General features: G+C 34.0%; 2 protein-coding genes across 4 annotated transcripts; one reads left to right on the top strand and one right to left on the bottom strand.

The window, feature by feature from the left end:
• The first annotated feature begins 6,681 nt into the window (after positions 1-6,681).
• Positions 6,682-14,106, top strand: LOC133669498 (flap endonuclease 1). Of its 2 annotated transcripts, XM_062089661.1 has the most exons (19): positions 6,682-6,841; positions 6,948-7,064; positions 7,247-7,305; positions 7,413-7,472; positions 7,592-7,645; positions 7,767-7,815; positions 7,933-7,980; positions 8,127-8,192; positions 8,356-8,406; positions 8,743-8,862; positions 8,937-9,021; positions 9,166-9,247; positions 9,822-9,936; positions 10,074-10,130; positions 10,243-10,289; positions 10,647-10,701; positions 12,726-12,916; positions 13,391-13,519; positions 13,862-13,932. In XM_062089661.1, exons 1-17 carry the CDS (start codon positions 6,830-6,832, stop codon positions 12,900-12,902), a joined length of 1,254 nt encoding a protein of 417 aa, XP_061945645.1. In that variant the 5' UTR covers positions 6,682-6,829; the 3' UTR covers positions 12,903-12,916; positions 13,391-13,519; positions 13,862-13,932. The 2 variants fall into 2 exon arrangements, with proteins under 2 accessions (XP_061945645.1, XP_061945646.1); XM_062089662.1 differs by lacking the exon at positions 12,726-12,916 and having other exon boundaries at positions 6,683-6,841; positions 13,862-14,106.
• A 79-nt stretch (positions 14,107-14,185) lies between these two features.
• Positions 14,186-19,930, bottom strand: LOC133669497 (membrane-bound O-acyltransferase gup1). Of its 2 annotated transcripts, XM_062089659.1 has the most exons (19): positions 19,529-19,930; positions 19,361-19,419; positions 19,092-19,273; positions 18,932-18,980; positions 18,532-18,635; positions 18,372-18,436; positions 18,170-18,240; positions 17,887-17,946; positions 17,649-17,762; positions 17,245-17,369; positions 17,104-17,155; positions 16,623-16,685; positions 16,340-16,449; positions 16,170-16,262; positions 15,999-16,080; positions 15,138-15,215; positions 14,922-14,997; positions 14,668-14,717; positions 14,186-14,561 (listed from the first exon to the last, which is right to left on the bottom strand). In XM_062089659.1, exons 1-19 carry the CDS (start codon positions 19,662-19,664, stop codon positions 14,520-14,522), a joined length of 1,611 nt encoding a protein of 536 aa, XP_061945643.1. In that variant the 5' UTR covers positions 19,665-19,930; the 3' UTR covers positions 14,186-14,519. The 2 variants fall into 2 exon arrangements, with proteins under 2 accessions (XP_061945643.1, XP_061945644.1); XM_062089660.1 differs by lacking the exons at positions 19,361-19,419; positions 19,529-19,930 and having other exon boundaries at positions 18,532-18,651; positions 19,092-19,182.
• Between the last annotated feature and the right edge of the window lie 53 nt (positions 19,931-19,983).

Raw genomic sequence — 19,983 nt, 5'->3', positions numbered from 1 at the left:
TATTTTTGATATTAATATTTCAAAGCAATATATATAAACACCAAAAAAAAAAAGTAAATAAAAATTTAATTTTCTTAAAAAATATTCTTAAAACACAAAAAAATAAATAAAAAGGAAATGAAACTTAGCATGCAGCAGCACCTGGTCGAGCATCAACGTGGAAGGTAGGCTCCCTGGCTTTGAGTATGCTACCTTTTTGCCCTTCCCTTTTTGCCCTTTTGATCTCTCTCCTCCTCCATGTTTCATTTTATTTGTCGGTGCGCTTTTTACTATTATTGTTTTCGATTAATAAATAAATCACCAAGTGACGCGCGTAATCATCCCCAAATGTCCGGCAACTTGCAATATAATGATTTTAGCAACTTAACTGGACGCGTTAGACTGTGGTGTAGCTAAAACATTTCTAAATAGACTAAAACGTCAAATCTTCAATTCTTTGTTTAATTTCTGTGCTAAATTAAATTATATAAAAATTATTATAACATTATTTATTCGAGTTTATAAGTTCATCAACAATTTAGATAGAAGAAAAAAACATCATTGGGCTTCTAAAAAAATTTCAATATATTTTTTTAATATTAAAATAACAACTTATTAAATTGACCCGACTTTCATGGCTTAACTCACTAAACTGACGATCTAGATTATAGACTCTAATAGATCTAGTAATTTTATTTTTTAGATCTATTTTTTTACTTAATTAAATGATAACAAATGCCAAGGTGGGTTATTTGAGACCGCAAGAACCCTGCATAAAGTAAATCAAAACAAATTATAAAGTTAGATTATTATTCATTTTAAGTTAAACCATCAAAAGCACAATCTGAGTTATGGACTCCACTGGGTTTAATCAATTTTTTTTTATATTTTTTATTTAATTATATAATATAAAAAATAGAAGCTCGCAAAATTGATCATCAACCAAATATTGTGATATTTTTTGAGATCGTGATAATCTTTTATAAATCAAACTGAAATAAATTGTGAAGACTAATTCAAAATTTACTAAATGTTGAATGATAAAAAAAATTAATAAAATTTCAAAGTTAAATGATGAAATTATATATATAAAAAAAATCAAAGAAAAAAAAAACCAGACTCGTGAGCTAGGTGGACTAGGGCATCTGGGCTTTCTTTAAGCTAGCAACTGAGACTTATCGTTGATTGGGCTGCTTGCCCAAAATCTAACCACTAATAGGGCGGCAAAAAATCAGAGGATAGGGGATTGAACTAAAAATTCATTTTCCAAACCATTTTAACGAAAAAAAACCTCTAATAAACACTCTTAAAACCTCCATAAATCACTTATTAATCTAAAAACATCCTATAATCATTCAAAAAAAAAACTAACAAAATAAAAATAAGCTAAATGAACCCCGATCTATTTTTCCCACCATTATTAAACTCCCATTGAGAAAAGGAATCCAATGAAACAAATATCCTTTTTTTATGGTTGAATTGTGGCTAATATATAACTTCACAATTTTTTGGCGAGATCATGTTTTCTCTTTCAAATACAGGGATTGAAAATTAAATAAACTAAACTTTAAGATCAAAATCAAAATTATAAAAATTATGAGACTTGCCATGGATTTTCTCGATGTTTTACTTTATGATCATTTGTTTTTAATTTTGTCTTTCCACTCCAATTTTGAACTCTTTTTCATAGAATTAGGTCACAAAAATGATTAAATAAAAAAGAAAAAAAATTCAAGGGTGAAATTAAAGAAATATAAAAATGAAAAAAGAGAGGCAATCTTCATTATTTATATGAACGGTAGAGTAGCTGGGAAAAAACCTCAGTTATGGTTGTTTATATAATTCAATTAGCTTACTATAAGATCATTAAGATTTTGTGTTTTATTTTTAAATAATTTTAGAAGTGCACTCCTAAATCAACTTAAAAAATATGTTTAAATTCAAAAATCAGTAAAGAGCATAAACCTCACTGTTCAATTTCTCAATGAGAGGTAGAGTCTATTTGGTATTGTGGTTGCAGTTACTTTTCAAAGTATTTTTTGTTTAAAAATATATTAAAATAATTTTTTTTATTTTTTAAAGTTTATTTTGACATCAACATATAAAAACAATATAAAAACACTAAAAAATTAATTTGAAACAATATAAACATTTTTAAAACAAAAAAATAAACAGACTCGTAGATGTCATACCAAAGGGTGCCTAACTTCTTAGAAGTGAAAAACATAAAGTTCAATGGACCTTCAAGTGAACTTAATTGCTATACTAGTTCCATACCTTCGTGGACCTGACTTGTTGTTCTTGAAGTCTTGGTAAGTATACCTTTTAATTTTTCAACTTTTAGTTATGAACTAAACTGTTGCATTATATATACACACGAATAACAATTTTATTAACCTCTAACTTTAGTATTTGATACAATGAACTAGATTGAATTGATTACCTAAATTATATTTTTCCAAAGTCCAAAAACACACATATAGACAGATTGAGACAACTGAGGATGGCTAAGAACTAGCAGAACTTATTCAAATTGTTGTAGTCCAAGGATTTTCCATGTAACCATCCTTGTTTGCTTGGTGTAGCTGTTTTGGCGATTGTATTTATTAGATTCACAAAAACGTTACTCAAGAAGTAGCCAAAAGACAATGATAGACAACTGATCGAAGTAGACAATGATTTCATCCTCGAAGGTGCCTTATTGTAGAAGAAATCCTATAGTCCTACTAGGGTGAACATGCCTGATATTCTAAAAATTCCATATTGGAAGGATACCCAAAAAAGATTTATGGGATGGTGCGAGTCTTTAAGTGCTCGGTTCCTTCTTTTAACTTCAACTAAACTAGCTACAACCATTGAAATGGTAGAGAGAACTAGACCAATTTCAACACGCTGAAGTTGCGTAATGCCTGATGGATGCCCGATGGTCTTTTGAAAGAAAAGAACGAAGAATAACTCATCGATAGGTATGAGTGTGATCATAAATATGAGTGGAATTACAGGAACTGATGGGCAGGGAAATCAAGATTGCTGATTTTCTGGTGCATGTCATTTCCTTGTTGTGCCGAGAGGGTCTGGAGTTGTCCTATCTAATATAGGTAACATTCTTGTTAAAATTTTTACTTCTTCAACTTGCATCACAGTGTAAAACTGCCTATGGCGTTAGTTCCATGCCTTGAGGAAGAACTACGACTTTAATTATTTTTATCACGAGAAACTGAATTTTTAGTTAAGACAATGACTGAAGAGTTGTTCACATAAATCTCTGTAGGTTTCTTTTGTGACATTCTCAATTCTTTCAATAATCTTTTTAGCCATATGGAATGATAAACACATGATGTAATAGCTATATATTTAGTTTCACGAGTTGATAAAATGATTATAGATTACTTTTTTAAACCCCATGTGAATGTTGTGTCTTCCATGTAGAAAACAAAACTAGTAGTGCACTTTCTACCATTTATATCTTTAGCCCAATCACTATCACTATAACCCACAAGGTCAAAGCTATTAGAATATCCATAAAACAAGTCAAAGTTAGCAGTATCTTTGACATATCAAAGAATTCACTTCAAAGCTTTGAAATGTATCATAATTGGTGCCTTCATAAACCTGTTCACAAGCCCTACTTTAAAGAGAATATTTGGATGAGTGCATGTCAAATATCTCAAACCCTCAACTATTCTAATCTGAATAAGAATTATATTTTTCTAACTGAACCAGTCGACCAGTTCATTTAATCTAATTGGTTGACCGGTTCTTGATCGGTGGATCGATCCCTCTGTTCTTTTAAAAAATTAGAAATCGAGTTTAATTTTTAACATGATTTTTGGCTTGAGACAGACTCTGAAGACTAATAAATTACAAATTAGAGTTTAAAGCAATGCTAATAAAAAGGCAAAATAGACTCAAATATGAAATGACAGAGCACCTTATAAATATATAACACATTGCATACATGCATACATCGACGAAGCCATATAAAACATAAGGGTTGTCGACACTAATGAATTGTTTTTTAAGCTAACAATGAATTTTGATTTAAATGAAAGATTTTACTAATTTAACCTGCTAACAGTAACGTGAAACTTGAATTCAAATGGTCATCTATGTACTCATAAGATAATCCCAATATTTATTCTTTACTATATTTTTCAAATAAAGTTATTAACTTATAATTCTCATTCAATGTATTTGCTAAAAAAATCCTTTGACTTTCAAATTAAAGTACCAAATGTTTTATAACTATCAACACAACTAAAAAATATTGATTTTTTTTTTTATGAAACTTTAGTGTTGATACGCACAATAAAGTTTCTCATATGTTTTTTTTTCAATTTTTATCTGTTAAGTTTTTAAAAGTTTATATATCACACAAATAATTTTTCCATTCCAATCATATATCATAATTATCCACCAATTCAATCTAGATAACACAAAATTACAATAAAATTGATCCAGTATTCCTCTTAATCACACAAATACACATAATAAAATTGATCTAGTATCCCTCTCAATCACACAAATGCACAATAACCCAATTAAACCCTTTATCCTCACATCAAAACAACAAATCAAAAACTTAAAATATTTAAAAAAACCCAAAAAATAGAATATAAAAAAATAATTACATTGAAAAACAAAATAAAAACAATATCATTATCAACCATAATAAAATCACCACAAGTGAGACCTATCCATATATATATATATTGACGATCCATTTTACTCTCCTGACCTTCCTTTTCTTGTAACATAGCCTTGTGTTTTTCCCTTTAAGTTCCATCAATCTACTACTCTCTTTCTAAAAAATAAAACCCAAAACTCAAAATTTTCTCTTTACTTAATCAATCAATTGTATATAGATCCGATAAAACAAACCCTAGCTTCTTCAATTCATCATTTGCCAATAGAAATCTTAATTCTTTTTCTAAATAAAAAAATAATTATGATTCTAAAATGACACGATTATATCTTTAGATCCATTAAATTAAGAGAAAAAAATCAAGACACTATTACAATTTAGAGAGAAAACTAAGAACCTAGAGTGTTGCCATCTAACATAAATTGAAAACTTTAAAAATTAAAGGAGATTTAAGAAAAAAAGAGTTGCCTTATAGCTTTTAAAAGAGATTAAAAATCTTAAGATATACACTAGTATCAAAGATCTAAGTAGAGGGCCGGTTATGTTTAAGGGAAGATAGACATTATCCTAAGCTGGGTCCTAATCATTCCCTCCCCCTTCAAGAACTTCCTTGGTCAACTTCTAAAAACTGTAAATTCATCAAGACAAGGTCTTCTCACATGGCTTCAAGTAAAAAAGATGATGATCTTCAAGTAAAAAAGATGATGATTTTGAAGTGCAACCCTTACCTACTAGTGTCCCCGTAAAAAAAAAATTATCTTGGTAAAATTTGTTGAAGGTTATGTGATCTTAGCTCATTTGGTATTTTCAGCGTCTTCATTTTATATTGACCTAGGCATTGTGGCATCATGACTTCTTCCACCTTGAAAAAATTAAATTCTATATAAAAATTGCATCTCCAAATTTAGAGTAACATTTTATGTAAGGCTGCATTGAAAGTGATATTTTGGGTTGGAGATTTGATGCAATTTTTTTTAAATAGATATTTTACTTAGTTAATTTTATATATTTTTAATTTTATTCTATATTATTGATAGTTTTTCATTTTTTATTTGAAGAGAATAATTTTCTTATATTATTTTTTTATTCATTATTACTAGGGTTTTGTAGTTTTTTTTTCCTATATAAAAGGGTTGTAATAGCTTTTTAGAAAGTGAATACATGGCTAAATAAAATTAAGTATTTTGTGAGTTGCTCTATAGTTATGTTGTTCCTGGTCTTTGAGAGTTTTAACCAACCATGTTATCTTACTTTTTTATCTGTGTAAGTTGGTATCAGAACTCAATAATTCTTGTGGTTTTGGTTAGAGGTCATAAAGTACATGTATCAAGGCCTAATGATTCGTGATGGTTAATTATCATATGTTGTCGAATAACTATGGCTGGAAGAGATCGCGGAATAATACATGCTCGTGTGGGAAGAGATGAGAATGTTCCCTCGAGAAAGAGATGTCCAAGAACTTGATGAAGCTAAGAAAAACTTCACTGAATCTAAGCTTTCTTTGGAAAGAGTGATAGGTTGGATAATTGTGTTACTTGTAAAAGAATTATCTAATATTGAAGTTAGTTTAGGGTTTTCTAGATAGATATTATGTAAAAAAAGTGAATAGAGAGAGTTAAATAATTTTCTTCCACGTTAAAATAAAAAAAGTTCTCCTTTTCTCCTTTAAACTTGGAAATATATAGCTTGCTCACCTAATGGTAATTACAAGTGAAGTATAGATGAAGTTATAACATGTATAACATGACGTGCCTAGAAAAATAAGAGGAGAGAGAATGTGGTGGAACAGGGGAAGATCAAGCCCTATAAAAATTGGTGAGGTCTTAGCCCAACCGAGCTAAAAAAACCTCTTTTTTTTTTTTTAATATATTATCAGAACTAATGTATTGGTTACATCCATGTTAATGTTAGTTAGCCTTAGATTGCCCGCCATATCATTCTGTTGACAAGTACCTTGGGTTAGGAATGAATGGCCCAAATAAATGCCCATGTGTCCAGATAAAATGGAAAGTGGGCCAACGGAAAGCCCATGTGTATTCTTACATTTTTCGTAGTGCTAGCTAGCTTGAGGAGTGGGCGGGAAAGAGAAGCAAGGCTACGCCTTTGGCTCGCTTCTACTACTTCTAATATCACTTATCAGACTCAGTAAAGCTCTCTCTTTTTCTTTCGGCATTGCTAAAATCAGTTATTGACTTCAACTCAGTAATGGGTATCAAGGTGAGTGGGCGAGTTCAATGATAATCTTTTTTCAGTAAATCTTCAATTAGGAATTAGGGTTTTTTATTTTGATTTTGGGAATTAATTATAATTGATGGAAATTTAGGGTTTAACAAAGCTGTTGGCGGATAATGCTCCAAAAGCTATGAAAGAGCAGAAATTCGAGAGCTACTTCGGTCGTAAAATTGCTATCGATGCCAGCATGAGCATCTACCAGTTCCTTGTCCGTCTCTCCTTCACTCTTTACTAATTATCAATATCTTTTGTTTTATTTTTAGGTCTGGGGTTGCTTTTTTTTTTTTTATAATTTAATATGTATAAGAAGAAATGAAGATTTTTTATTTTTATTTTTTTGAGTAATTTAAAATACAAAGTAAATTCTCTGTGCATTGAATTGAATTGCAGATTGTAGTTGGAAGAAGTGGAACTGAAATGCTGACTAATGAGGCTGGTGAAGTCACCAGGTTGGATTGAGCCTAACGATGTCTTTCCTACATCCTTTCTTTGTTTGTTTTAACATATATTTAAAACGGGTTTCATTATATTTGATTTTTGGTGTTTCATTTTGTAGTCACTTGCAAGGCATGTTTAATCGCACTATTAGGCTTCTCGAGGCTGGAATCAAGCCCCTGTAATCTCGCACCACCTCATCCTCCTCCTCCTCTCTCTGTTTCTCTACTTGTAGCTTCTTTTTTTCTTGAATTTATTGTGTTTTGTTTTCCTAACTGAAATTGTTAATCTATATTTCAGCTATGTCTTTGACGGGAAGCCTCCAGATTTAAAAAAACAGGAGCTTGCTAAGCGGTACTTGTTTTACTTTGTTTTTTAATATGTACTTATGCCCCAAATTCACATTGCCTTGCATAACCTTTTCCTTTCTTGCATCACCATTAATCATTATTCTCACATCACACATGCAATGCAGATACTCAAAGCGTGCTGATGCTACTGAGGATTTGGCTGCAGCTGTCGAGGTACCTAAATGTTCATATCTTTCTTGAATATTCCACTTATACTTTTCATTACTTTTCAGCTCACTCAATGTTTTTTTCAGATTAAGTATTCTGTAAGATCTTGTTTTTTCATTTCAGTCTGGTGTTAAGGAAGATATTGAGAAATTCAGTAAACGGACAGTCAAGGTCTGTTTTTTGCTTTGTTTGATCTCTTTTGTTTGCTATTACTTTACATTATCCCATCATGGTAACATCGGTTTGCTGTAAAGATTTTTACTCATGTTGGACAATAACTTTTGATGGCGACATCTTTTTTTCATCTGTTTTTACAGGTGACAAAGCAGCACAATGATGACTGCAAAAGACTTTTAAAACTCATGGGAGTGCCTGTAATTGAGGTGATATTGTGTTCCGTATAGTTTTTTCCTAATGGATTTGTTCAGTGCAAGGCCTTTTTTTTTTCACTTCTTGTAAATGCAAAGTTTTGCTTGCCTATGCAACTTGCGATCATCAATGACATCATAAAAGACTGATACTTGGGAAATATTTTTTGTTCTACAGGCTCCTTCTGAAGCAGAAGCACAGTGTGCTATGCTTTGCAAATCAGGAAAGGCAAGTATCTTGCTTCTCCATGATAATTTGACTATTTTGGGTTCTTTAGCATGTCCATAACATTGTGAATGACATTTGAAGTGTGTCCATTTCATTTCCAATTCACTTGTTTGGATTATCTTGTCTTAAAGACACACTGTTTGCTTGCTTGCCTGAAATTTCTCACCTCAGTTTGTCTCAATGGGCCCTGATTTCCATGGTGGCTTTACCATGGCAGTCTTCACACCTTTAGTTATGTAAGGAAAAAATTCTAGAATCATACCTTTCTCTAAGGTTTTCCCATTTCTCCTTATGGAATGGTTTTTGATGATTCATGCAATGTCCCATATGTTTCAGGTCTACGCTGTGGCTTCTGAAGACATGGATTCCCTTACTTTTGGAGCCCCTAGATTTCTTCGCCATTTGATGGATCCCAGCTCAAGGAAAATCCCGGTTATGGAATTTGAAATTCCAAAGGTCCCGTGAAAACATGAACACTGTTGCAATTGCTTGATGTTCAATTCACTGTTCTGATAATGGGTTTGTTTCAGATCTTGGAGGGGCTAAACCTTAGCATGGATCAATTCATTGACCTGTGCATCCTTTCTGGTTGTGATTATTGTGACAGCATTCGAGGTGCTGAGGATTCTTGTTTGTTGGTTCAACTGTTTATTCTTAACTCTTCTAATAAAAAAATTGACTATTTAAGCTTGTATTGGTTCAGCTTGAAAATGTGATGGTGCATTCAGTAACTAATGCTCTCAGAAATCTATGCCACAGGAATTGGAGGACAGACTGCCTTGAAACTCATCCGACAACACGGTTCTATAGAGAGCATACTAGAGAACATAAACAAAGAAAGGTGATTATCTAAGTTTTTAAGATCGTCATCTTTCATTGTTGCTTGCATTCCATGTATTTGAAATGGTAGTGAATGATCAATTAGACTTAACATGTGAATATTTTTATTTAAAATTCAGGGGATATAACAAATCAATTTCCTAAATGTTTTATGCCTGTTTTGTCGAATTTTCTGTTGAATCTGAAAGTTTCTTGCAGTCCTTAACTTATTTTTCATGTGTACGTGCTTGAATCACCTTATGTATTTTTGTCTTGGTTGGTACTCGCGTTGGGCAGCCTACTATTCTTTGGACTTGTTCCTTGGCTGATTTTGGCTATGTAAACATTTGAAATGGAGTTCTTCTTATCAAATGAATAATGTTGACTATATGCTGTGGTCTATAATTTGTCAAACCAAACTTATTTTCCACTTATGATGTGCACCACTACACATGGTCTTTTTTTCATGCTAATAATTTTCTAGGACAACAATATTTCTAGTTTATAAAGAATGATTTCACATTTGTCTGATAACTTGCTGTTTTTTTTTTTGGTTCTTTTACTGATTGTTCATTAATCACACTCTTCATATCCAGGTACCAAATACCAGAGGATTGGCCATATCAGGAGGCTCGACAGCTTTTTAAAGAACCAGCTGTCCTTACTGATGAAGAGCAACTTGATGTCAAGTGGACTTCCCCAGATGAAGAAGTGAATGAATTTTTTTTTTTATCATCATCATCATCATTATTATTATTTGGTTTAATTTTTGAAACTTTATGTTTATTCTACTGTCTTTCAATGGCTTCGTGTCAATATTTGAAGTGGTTGCATCTTACATGTTTCAGGGTTTGATTACTTTTCTGGTGAATGAAAATGGGTTCAACAGTGACAGGGTGACGAAGGTTTGCCTCTATCATTAGTACAAACATCTTTATGCAGGCATTTCATAATGCTATGTTTTGCAATATGGAAACATGCATTATTAATTTGTATTGATTTCTTAAATTGTAACAGGCAATAGAGAAAATCAAAGCTGCCAAGAACAAGTCCTCACAGGGCCGGTAAGTACTGCTAAGCAAACAAATGGAGATGGAGCCTTGAATTTTTATAGGGATACAACAAACCAATACTTAGGATTTCAGATATTCCCCAACCTGTAAATATTGCAACCATTGAAATTTGGCAAGTTTTTCAGCAGTCCTTAGATAATCTTACCATTTTGCAATCATGGATGGATAACAACATGGCATGTTGAATTGTTTTTTGAAAAGTTAGTGGGAAAAAAGTTACACCGCACCCCCTTTTTCTATAGAAAAATAAAAATTGCGACCCTGTTGAAAGTTGAAACTCTGGGAACTGATTTATACTTGACCTGTTGTTTTTTTCTCCTCTGATTTGCCCTATCTTTCTCTCTGCAGATTGGAATCATTTTTTAAGCCAGTTGCCAACACATCTCAACCTGTTAAGCGGAAGGTTTGATTATATTATGCATTTTTAGGATGCTTCTATGATTTCTGTTCCTGAATAGCATTGATGGGGCTAGAGGAAGATGAAACTATTCTGAATTCTTATCCCGGTATCATATGTGAGGATAATTTAAAAAAGGGAGGGCAAAAATTTAGGCAAGGTGTAAGTATTGAGGGTTTGCAGTTTAGTTTGAAGATTTAGGATTGAGTAAAGTTTGGAGGTTTAGAGCCTAGTATTGGAGACAGATCAAGAGCTAGGGTTGATGGTCAGGAGTCAAGGTTAAAGATTCAGAATTATGGTTGAGAATTGAGTGTTTACTCTTACTGTTCCAGGTATTGGTTACAAAGGGGTGGTTGACAGTTTAGGGTGGATGGTTTAGGATCTTTGGTTGACAGTGGGAGGTTTGTCGTTTTACAGTCTAGGGTTTATTGTGTAGAATTTATGATTGAAAGTTGAGGGCAAAGGGTTTAAAGTAAAGGGTTTAGGATCTAGATTAATGATTGATGGTTCAATGTTGGGATTTGAAGTTGAGACTTCTATCATTTTATCTTATTAGCTTTTCAGAATTGTACTTCTGTCACTCAATATCCTTTACCTTTTCTAACAAAGTAATATAGACCGTGAAATAAGGATTAAGTGGAACAAAATTAACTGGGTGGTAGAGTTGTGGAAAAACATCTGTCTCTTATATTTTGAACATGGAACAATATGTTAATGCTGAAAATGGAGGAATTAAAATCTTAGATCAAAACAGTATGTATAGAAGGTATGAACTGCCTAAACAAGAGTTGTTGAAGAGAGAGCAACTAGAGCTATTACTTGCCACATGAAAATTTTTTTATTATGAAAGATGTAAATCCATTGGAAAAATTAAAAAAGTATATGTTGTATTAAATGGTAATTGTTGCTAATAACAAATCATTGGTTTAAATGAATAACTAAATATAATAGATAGACCATTCTCTCCATCTTAGATCATTACGTAGGCTTGCCCAGGGGGGATTGCTCTTCTTTTGCATTAACTTACATCTTGTTGTGTTTTAACTCCATCCTCCAATTTCTTGTTGTACATGTATTTATGCTTATTGTTTTTGTAGTTTCCTCTATATTGTAATTTTGACTAGTTATTGATTTTTATAACTTGCTTTAGTGCTTAATATAATTTCCTTTTATTTAAAAAGAGAAATTTTGATTGTCTAAAAGATGGTGGTGTATGCCAAGTGATTTTTTCTTCTTTTGTTCTTTCCTTTTTTTTTGGGAGGGGGGAATGGAACAATATGTTCAAGAATTGAAATCTTATATCAAAACACAATGTATTGAAGGTATGAACTGCCTAAACAAAAGTTGTTGAAGAGAGAGCAACTAGAGCTGTAAATCCATTGGAAAATTTCTATTAATGAAAGATGTAAATCCATTGGAAAATAAAAGGTACATGTCTGATTAAATGATGATTGTTGCTAATAACAAATTGTTGGTTTAAATGAATAACTAAATAAAATAAAGAGACCATTCTCTTTGTCTTAGATCATTACATAGGCTTGCCCTTTTTTTTTGGGGGTGGGGGGGTTTAATGCTAACTTCTCCATTTCCAGCCCTCCCAGTTCCCACCTTGGCTTTCTTTTGTATCCCCGATCAGAATTTGGATACATTTCTCGCCAGTAATGACAATACCAGGAAAGCTACTTTATCTTAGCTAATTTGTTTCTGTATTGTTGGTTTTGGTTTAGGGAGAGACCCACTTAGCCTTAGGCTGCACAGTGATGGATGGGCCTCCACCGCCAAAAAACCCACCCATCATCTTGGAATTCAGGCCTGGATCCTCTAGGTTGAAATTTCCTGTTTCAATGATTGGGTTGTCACCTTGTAGACGGTTAAGTATTTTGTAGGTGTAGCAGCCATATTTTTTGGTAGCAACAACCACTAATTTAAACCTGATTTCCATAAAACAATGACCCTTCTCCCATGCTTGTTATTCCATTGCCAGTTTAAACCTGATTGGTACCATAATTTCTTGATGCACTGGGTGACAGGGTACCAAGTGTGTTCTTCGTCCTCCTAAACCAGCAATCAAGCTTAAAATGCTCTCTCTGCAAGTCTGTAGTTATACTTCTGTGCCCAAGACCATTGGCAGTCTTAGCATGCTGACACTGAATCTGTTTTCGAAGCACTCCACAACATCACCCAGAGGTGTCTGCTTCAGCGCTTGAAGCTGAAAACCCTGGTGAACCTTTAGAGCCCATCTACATTCACTTTTTTTTTCCTACTGTGTTCATCGTGGTGTCAGTTACCATTTCTTGCAATTACTCCTAGGAGAGAAGTGAATTGCTGCTGTTGAGTTTTTGTTATTTGCTCACAATTATTCCAGACATATAAATGCTAAGATGATGTATGAAATCACAGGCTAGACATGATATATGTTTGTTTTTTAAATGATTGGTAACAAAATCTCAGTTTTTTTCTTTCTTTGTTTTTTTTCCCAAGAATTAATTGCCTTAGTTTCTTTGTATCTCTATCACCTTGTCAATTTTCATTGCTTAGTGTAGATATGACTTGGTGCTACAGTGTTTCAAACTGATGTTTTATTGATATTTTTTTAAAAGGTCTCTCCAAGTCTTACCCCTGATTCATTAAGTGAAGTATAGATAATTGCAGCAAGTCATTCAGTAATGCTTGTTATTTGTCATGCTTCTGACAGGAAGCCGAGAAGACCAGTAAAGAAACTAGCGCTAAAAAATCGAAGGGTGGTAGTGGTAAAAAGAAGTAATCGGTTGGCATAATTAAATCCATATTAGATGGATTTGACCGCATTTGACGTTCTAATCAGGTAAACACACGTGGAAAAATCTTCCTGTTGATTTTGTCTTGCATTCGGTACATGTGTTGAGGGCAGTGTATATAGCTATGTTTTTATCAAGATTAGGTGATTTTGAGGCAGCTAGCACCAAATGAATATTTTCTCCTCTCAGTAGTCATGCATGAACTATTGCTTTTACACTGCCCTCATCACATAAAACCAGATTTTGCCTCTCTGCAGTAAGTAGAACAGAAGTCGTTTTGTCTGGGTGACAGAATATGAAAGATCTATAAGATTAAGCTGTGCATGCGCGGGCACGCATCTGTGCCTTGAAAGTCTCCTGACAGCTTTACATTTCTTGTTTGTTATCAGGTTACTGGTCTTCACATCAGAGAACACCTTGTTTCTAGCGGGACGCATGCAATTCCAAATTTTTCCTAGAATGATTGGCAGTTTTGTAACTATGGATCTATGAATTTTTATTCCCCCCCTCCTCGTCTGGATAGTTCTTGGGCAGATTCATGGGTCTTACGACCATTTAATCTGAAAACCTTTGCTTTTGGCATGTGTTATAAAATTGAAATGGTCTCACAAGAAAGTACATGTATATTGGAACACGTTCCCCCCCCTTGCGTAAACTGCTTTATATTCAACAATCTAGCTCCTATAAACCGAGCCAAGATCACGAAAGCATGCTGCCAACTAAGCAACTCTCAGGATCGCCATAGATCAAAATAAGTATTCTTGTCAAATTGGAAAACTGAAGTTTCCTATTTGATCCCGGAGCAAGATCCGAGCACTTACAAGTAGAATTGGAGACTCAATCAGTCAAAAAGGTTACAATCATATCGTATATGGTGGTTTACCCTGCTCCTGTAGCCACGACTTTCTCTTCCTCAACGCTCAACGAAGTGTACATGTGATCTGCCAATCGGCATTCAGCTGCATGACCGAGTAAAGGACCTCCGTAGGCCCTTAATGCAGTGCCTCCTTTGCTTAGAGGAGTAAAACAACTTCGTACGCCCTTAATTTAGTGCTTCCTTTGCTTGGCATCATCAATGTGGAACATAAGCTGCAAAATAATCAGGTTTCAGATGAAGAATTAACTCCCACCAGATCTCCAAGACTAAAAGCTTTCCAAGTTAAATAGAAGACTTGAGAGATTTCATGGCATTTACCTTTGTCCCAACGTAAAACGTTATAAACATACCACCCATTACTGGCAATCCTGTAAGATTGAACATTGCATCAATTATGCAGTTGCTTGTCAAGAAAATAGACAGGAAAATAATTTTTAGACTAGCAGTTAAGAGGTTAAATGCTGACAACCAAGCCTTGAACCTCATGAATGCCCAGGGTTTGGCACTCTAATGTACCCAAAAAAAAGCGAAATTTCTAAATTCGCATAGAAGGCAGGAGGAGCTTATAATACCTCGTCTTGAAAGAAATTGTGAAAACAGCCAGTTAATGCCTGATGGCCCAATTACATACCCAACAAGGTTTGCCACCTGCATCACATGAAGAGATCAAAAGCTATTGTATGCAAAACCAAGAAATGTTTCAAAATGCAAGGGAACAATCCAGGAAATATTTCGAGTTAAAAAATCTGTACATATCTGTAGAAACTTGGGTACAGTTAAGGACAAACCATGAGACATGTAATGGTGATGGCACCACCGGCTGCACTAATTTCTCGGAAAAGAAACTCCCCAAAAGCACCCTCCACCTAAAAAAAATTGCATTTTACAAAGTTAAACTTCAAATAACAACTCAAACACCTCATCTGATTGTCTATGTGGTACTTAATGTTCCTACCTTCAATCCAAGAGTCAATATTTTATGTAATGTAACACTGGTACAAATCACCATCAATAGATACCAATAGTGTTCAAAAGCAATCTAACTGCAATTCTTTAATCAACCAAGCAAGTCATTTCACATTGTCCATAAAAGGTCTAATCTATGGCATGCATCGCAAGACTTTCCTTTGGAAGTTGATCTTGCCACCATAGTTCTAGAGGTTTGGGTAGTTCCCCTGATATCAACCATGCTAGACTGGTAGATGATATTTTGCTTTACTGATCCTTCAGTATGGAGTGGTAGGAAGATATCTTCACTTCTCAATCAATCAATATGAACATCAGCCATTTGTGAACATGAAAAACCATTCTTAGAACAAGAAGTTCAGCTACTGAAACACAAGTCAGCTGCAAGGCTTATTGCCAGTAGGCTTGATTTCATAGAGGTGTGTAAACTTGGCCAGAAATTACAATTCACTCTCGAACAAAGGCGAGCAATCAGTTAATGAAATCAACCATGTGTATCTTGTGTTTTGAACAGGTGATTATAACCACAGTTTAAAACTGTTACCAAAAGGATCTTGAGCATGAGATCCTTGCTTGGAGTATAGTGCCTTTTTTTTGCAAACAATGCCCCAGCACTTAGGCTGCAAGTAAGTTTCAAATTGTTTTACTGTATTGTATCAATAACCGGCACATAGAAAGATCACCTGTAATGTATTCGCTGCTGATTTCACCACCATTTCAGGGATAAAGAATAAACATGTTAACCATGCCCATGAAAGAAGTTTCCTATGACCAATAAGCTGTCAGATAAAGAGTATACAAAATAGATAAAGGAAAGTGATTAAAAGGGAAAACATGATAGAAGCTACGAATACCATTCTAGATCATGCCAGATGGCAACAAATGTGAATATAACCCATATGTTGAGTAGCTTTCTCTGAGATCCTCCAAGAGGAATATACATGTATCTGAATGTAATTTATAAAGCCTTTAGCATGCATATGTTAGTGAAATCAGGGTTTGCTAAAAGTGAACCAAGTTTCACCTGACAAGCCATTTATTGTACGAAGCATGCCAATTTTTCCAAAAGCTCTCCAAGTTGCAGCAATTATTAATACACCTTGGCATATTTTCAGGGGCCTCAATGCCACATATCTGAAATAACACAGTGGTTAAAATATATGTTTGTCCTTCAATATTATTAGATAAAACATATAATTGATAAAAGAGCTGGACTAAAAAATTTGGGGCTAGATTGAGGGTGCAGTTCAAGAAAAAAAAAAATGAGGACCAAAAAACCGAATGAAAAAGTTAAAAAAAAAACATACCAGTGACCAGAATCGAAAATAGCGCCAGATAAGGGAGAATTTTAGCCACATGAAATTCAAGACCTGTGGAAGCAGAAAAAAAAAGAGTTGAATGTTAATATTTAATACAAATCATGTCCAGTTTTTTTGTGCATTTCAATAATATGAGCCCTAAGTTGGTATGAGCTCAAGTCAAAGAAATATCAGAGCCCATAGTTGAGTTCAAATTGGTTTATTTTAAGCAATGAGTCTCTAAATACGTTGAGAATTGATCGATCTTTAGAAGCTCAGTCTGCGTGCTGCATTATTTACAGTTAACATTACTGTAGAACATAGAGCTTCAGTATATCTTTTTGTTCATGGTTGCAATTGCATTCCAGTCCACTTTATAAAGTTTTCATGTCTTACATTTTGTTTGTATGTACAAAAAAGCCCCCTTGGCAAAGATCCAATTTAAAGATGCAAATACGGAAACTTTGTAACAACAAAAAGGTCATCTTACCCCATATCCAATGATGAATATGTCCATAGGAGATAGCAGTTTCCAGAGACGACTGATCAGCACAGAAAAAAAATTCAATTAATTCTTAATTAGACAGGATGTTGAAAAATCCTTGCATGATGTGCATAGTTGAATTCTAACCTGATTGCAAAAGCATTGTAACGAAATAGATGCGTCATTAATTCCATTAGAGAAAAGCTGAATAACCAACGTAACCCATACCAGGACATATCCCTAACTGTATAATTATTCTGAGGCGAATCTAACTGCATAAACATTGTATCAAAAGTAAGAAACTGGAAATCCAGGATGTGATGGGAATGATTTCTTACAGAGGTTCACACTTAAAACGCAACGAAAATTTTCGACATCTAGAATACTAATATGGAGAAAGTGAAAATTTTAAATTTCTCTAACCCAAGCAACAGAAGGAATCTTATCTGATTCTCTAATATGAGTCTAGAGTAGAAACTACCTCAGCCATTAATATAAATTGAAAAACAATATAGAAGCAGAAAACAATTATATAAATGAAAATCACAAACCTGTGAGACGAAGGCATTGAAGCTTATAATTGGGCCAGCAATATAAACTGGGGCATATACCAAATAGGCGAGGTATATGCTAAGGGAAAACTTCTCCTTCTGGACACTTCCCTCCTAGACAGCACAAACAAAATTATGAACTTCAAGAAAAGAGGAAGAAGAAGAAATCCCTCAAAGCATAGCAACAGTAGATAGCGGATACTAGAATAGGTAGGCTCATGCTAAACAAAAGACTAACCTGCAAGAGCCGGTAGCATGTTTTTCCAGACTTACAAGTATGGCAACGTTGAATGTGCTTCTGAGATCACCCGCAAGTAAAATATCAAAAGAAAAAGGAAGAGAAAAGGAAAAAAGATTCTCTTCGTTCTCATGCTTGAAAAAGTAATTTCAAATGCAGTTTTGTATTTGTATGAACTTGAGAAAAACTAGGCAAAACATATTCATTAGTTTGATTAGATGTAATTTGAGACAGAGCAAAAAAAAAGAAAAGTGGCAGCCTAACATATGTGGTACTAGTTTACCTGCTGATCAAAAAGAGGATCCTGATGTGCCCAATGGTAATCATATCCAAAGCTGATCATTCGCAAAATAACTGTCAAAAACAGAATTTTCTTAAGTGCAGCCAGCTACACCAAATAATTGTTTTTCCCACTTGCATACTGAGCCTCTAAGAACGTATTCAGCAGTAAAATCCCAATAGATGAACGAGTGAGAAAAAAATACCAAAATTAAAACAAATGTGCCATCTAAAAGTTCCACGATAGTTGTCCAAATATGCCCATTGTTGCCTACATTATGATAATATAAGTCAAATTCAATAAGTGGAAGTAGCATGATGTCTAAGTGTAAAGCCATGACTAAGATATAACCTTACATAACTCACCCAAAAATGGAGAACGAATATCCTTCATAAACACGATTACACAGAAGAAAAAATACGTTGAAAAGCCAAAGCACAGGAGAGAAATACTTTGTCTGTGCAAACATCTGCGGAAAGACAAATCTAGTAAAATATAGCACAAATTAGATATCTTACTGGAAAAACAATGATCATATAAGGAATCATAATCATTTCAGCTAGTATAATTATTGCAACGGCATTGTTTTCGACCATTTTGTTGACAATAAAAAGATAAGCAACTCATCGCCACTATAATGACCACGCGAGCAACAAAGCTTTTCTTTTACATTATAATCATTTGCATCATTTTTTTGCGAGCAATGCCAAAGTAAATCATGGTATGAATAACAAGAAACCCAAAAGTCATAGGAAGGAAACGCACCTTCACGAGGAGAAAATTCAGGGAAGCAATTGAGAGGATAAACAGAACGCTAGAAGAGCAAAGAAGGAGAAGGTTGGTGAAACAGAAGGAAAACAAAACATCAGCAAATCAATTAAGCAATTGAGGTGGCAGCAGCAGCAGCAGTGTGGTAGAAGATTACCAAGCTCCGTGAAGATAAGAGAGGTAGGCCAAAGAAATGAGAAGCCACACAAAGGACATTCCTTTAGCTTTCAAGGAAAAAAGGGCCCTTAATGAATTAGCAAGCAGGGCGAAAAGAGCAAAGACAAGAGAAAGAATAGGCAAATTGGCACGGAAATTTCTCCATTGGGCATCACTAACATCCTGGGATTAAAGATTGAAACTTTAGCAATCGAAAGACATAAAAAAAGGAAATGGAATGAAACCCAGAAAAGAAAGGGAAAGTATTACATTGAGACGAGGAGGGAGAAGCCATCCAGGGCGTAAAGCATAAAGCTCTGATTCATGATCTGTTTTTGTTTTTTTAAGAAAAAAGAAAAAATCAGTAGAACAGAACAACAAAAGAGAAAGAAGGAGACTTTGAGAGATGGAGATGATAAAGAAAAGGAAAAGAGGTACCGAGAGAGAGTTGAAGAGATCGATGGATGATGAAAGCGTAGAAAGCAATGGCATAGAGAACCAGAAAGACGAGCTCTTTGCGCTTCCAGTATTCCTCCTTCTCCTTCTTCTTCTTCATTCTTGATGATATTGCCATTATACTCACACTATCTATTATTAGTGTCACTAATTGAAGTCAAAAGGCATCGATTGGATTGGAGAGACGATGGGAAATGAAGATTGAACTCAAATGCTGCTGCTGCTGTTCCTCTTCCCTTGCTATTTTTTCATTTTATTCGGCTACAATTGGGTTCGATATTAGCACATCTATGCTCAGCAGCTACGGCCTTTTCCGTCCATTTCTTTGGCCCAAACCCATTTAACAGCAAACCATTTCATCATGATTTTGTTTTTTTATTTTTCTTTCATCATCTTATACGTTTTTGCCCCTTCCATTTATGTATCTGGCAACAACG

Source organism: Populus nigra, chromosome 12 (assembly GCF_951802175.1).
Source record: "Populus nigra chromosome 12, ddPopNigr1.1, whole genome shotgun sequence".
Taxonomy (NCBI): Eukaryota; Viridiplantae; Streptophyta; class Magnoliopsida; order Malpighiales; family Salicaceae; genus Populus; species Populus nigra.
This window is presented reverse-complemented; position numbering and strand designations above follow the sequence as displayed.

Coding starts and splice junctions, on each gene's coding strand:
- LOC133669498 (XM_062089661.1), top strand. Junction 7,473..7,591: donor GAGGCTGGAATCAAGCCCCT/GTAATCTCGCAC, acceptor TCTATATTTCAG/CTATGTCTTTGACGGGAAGC. Junction 10,131..10,242: donor ACAGTGACAGGGTGACGAAG/GTTTGCCTCTAT, acceptor AAATTGTAACAG/GCAATAGAGAAAATCAAAGC.
- LOC133669497 (XM_062089659.1), bottom strand. CDS start 19,664: ATGGCAATATCATCAAGAATGAAGAAGAAGAAGGAGAAGGAGGAATAC. Junction 18,437..18,531: donor TATTCGTTCTCCATTTTTGG/GTGAGTTATGTA, acceptor ATCATAATGTAG/GCAACAATGGGCATATTTGG. Junction 16,263..16,339: donor TACAATAAATGGCTTGTCAG/GTGAAACTTGGT, acceptor AATTACATTCAG/ATACATGTATATTCCTCTTG.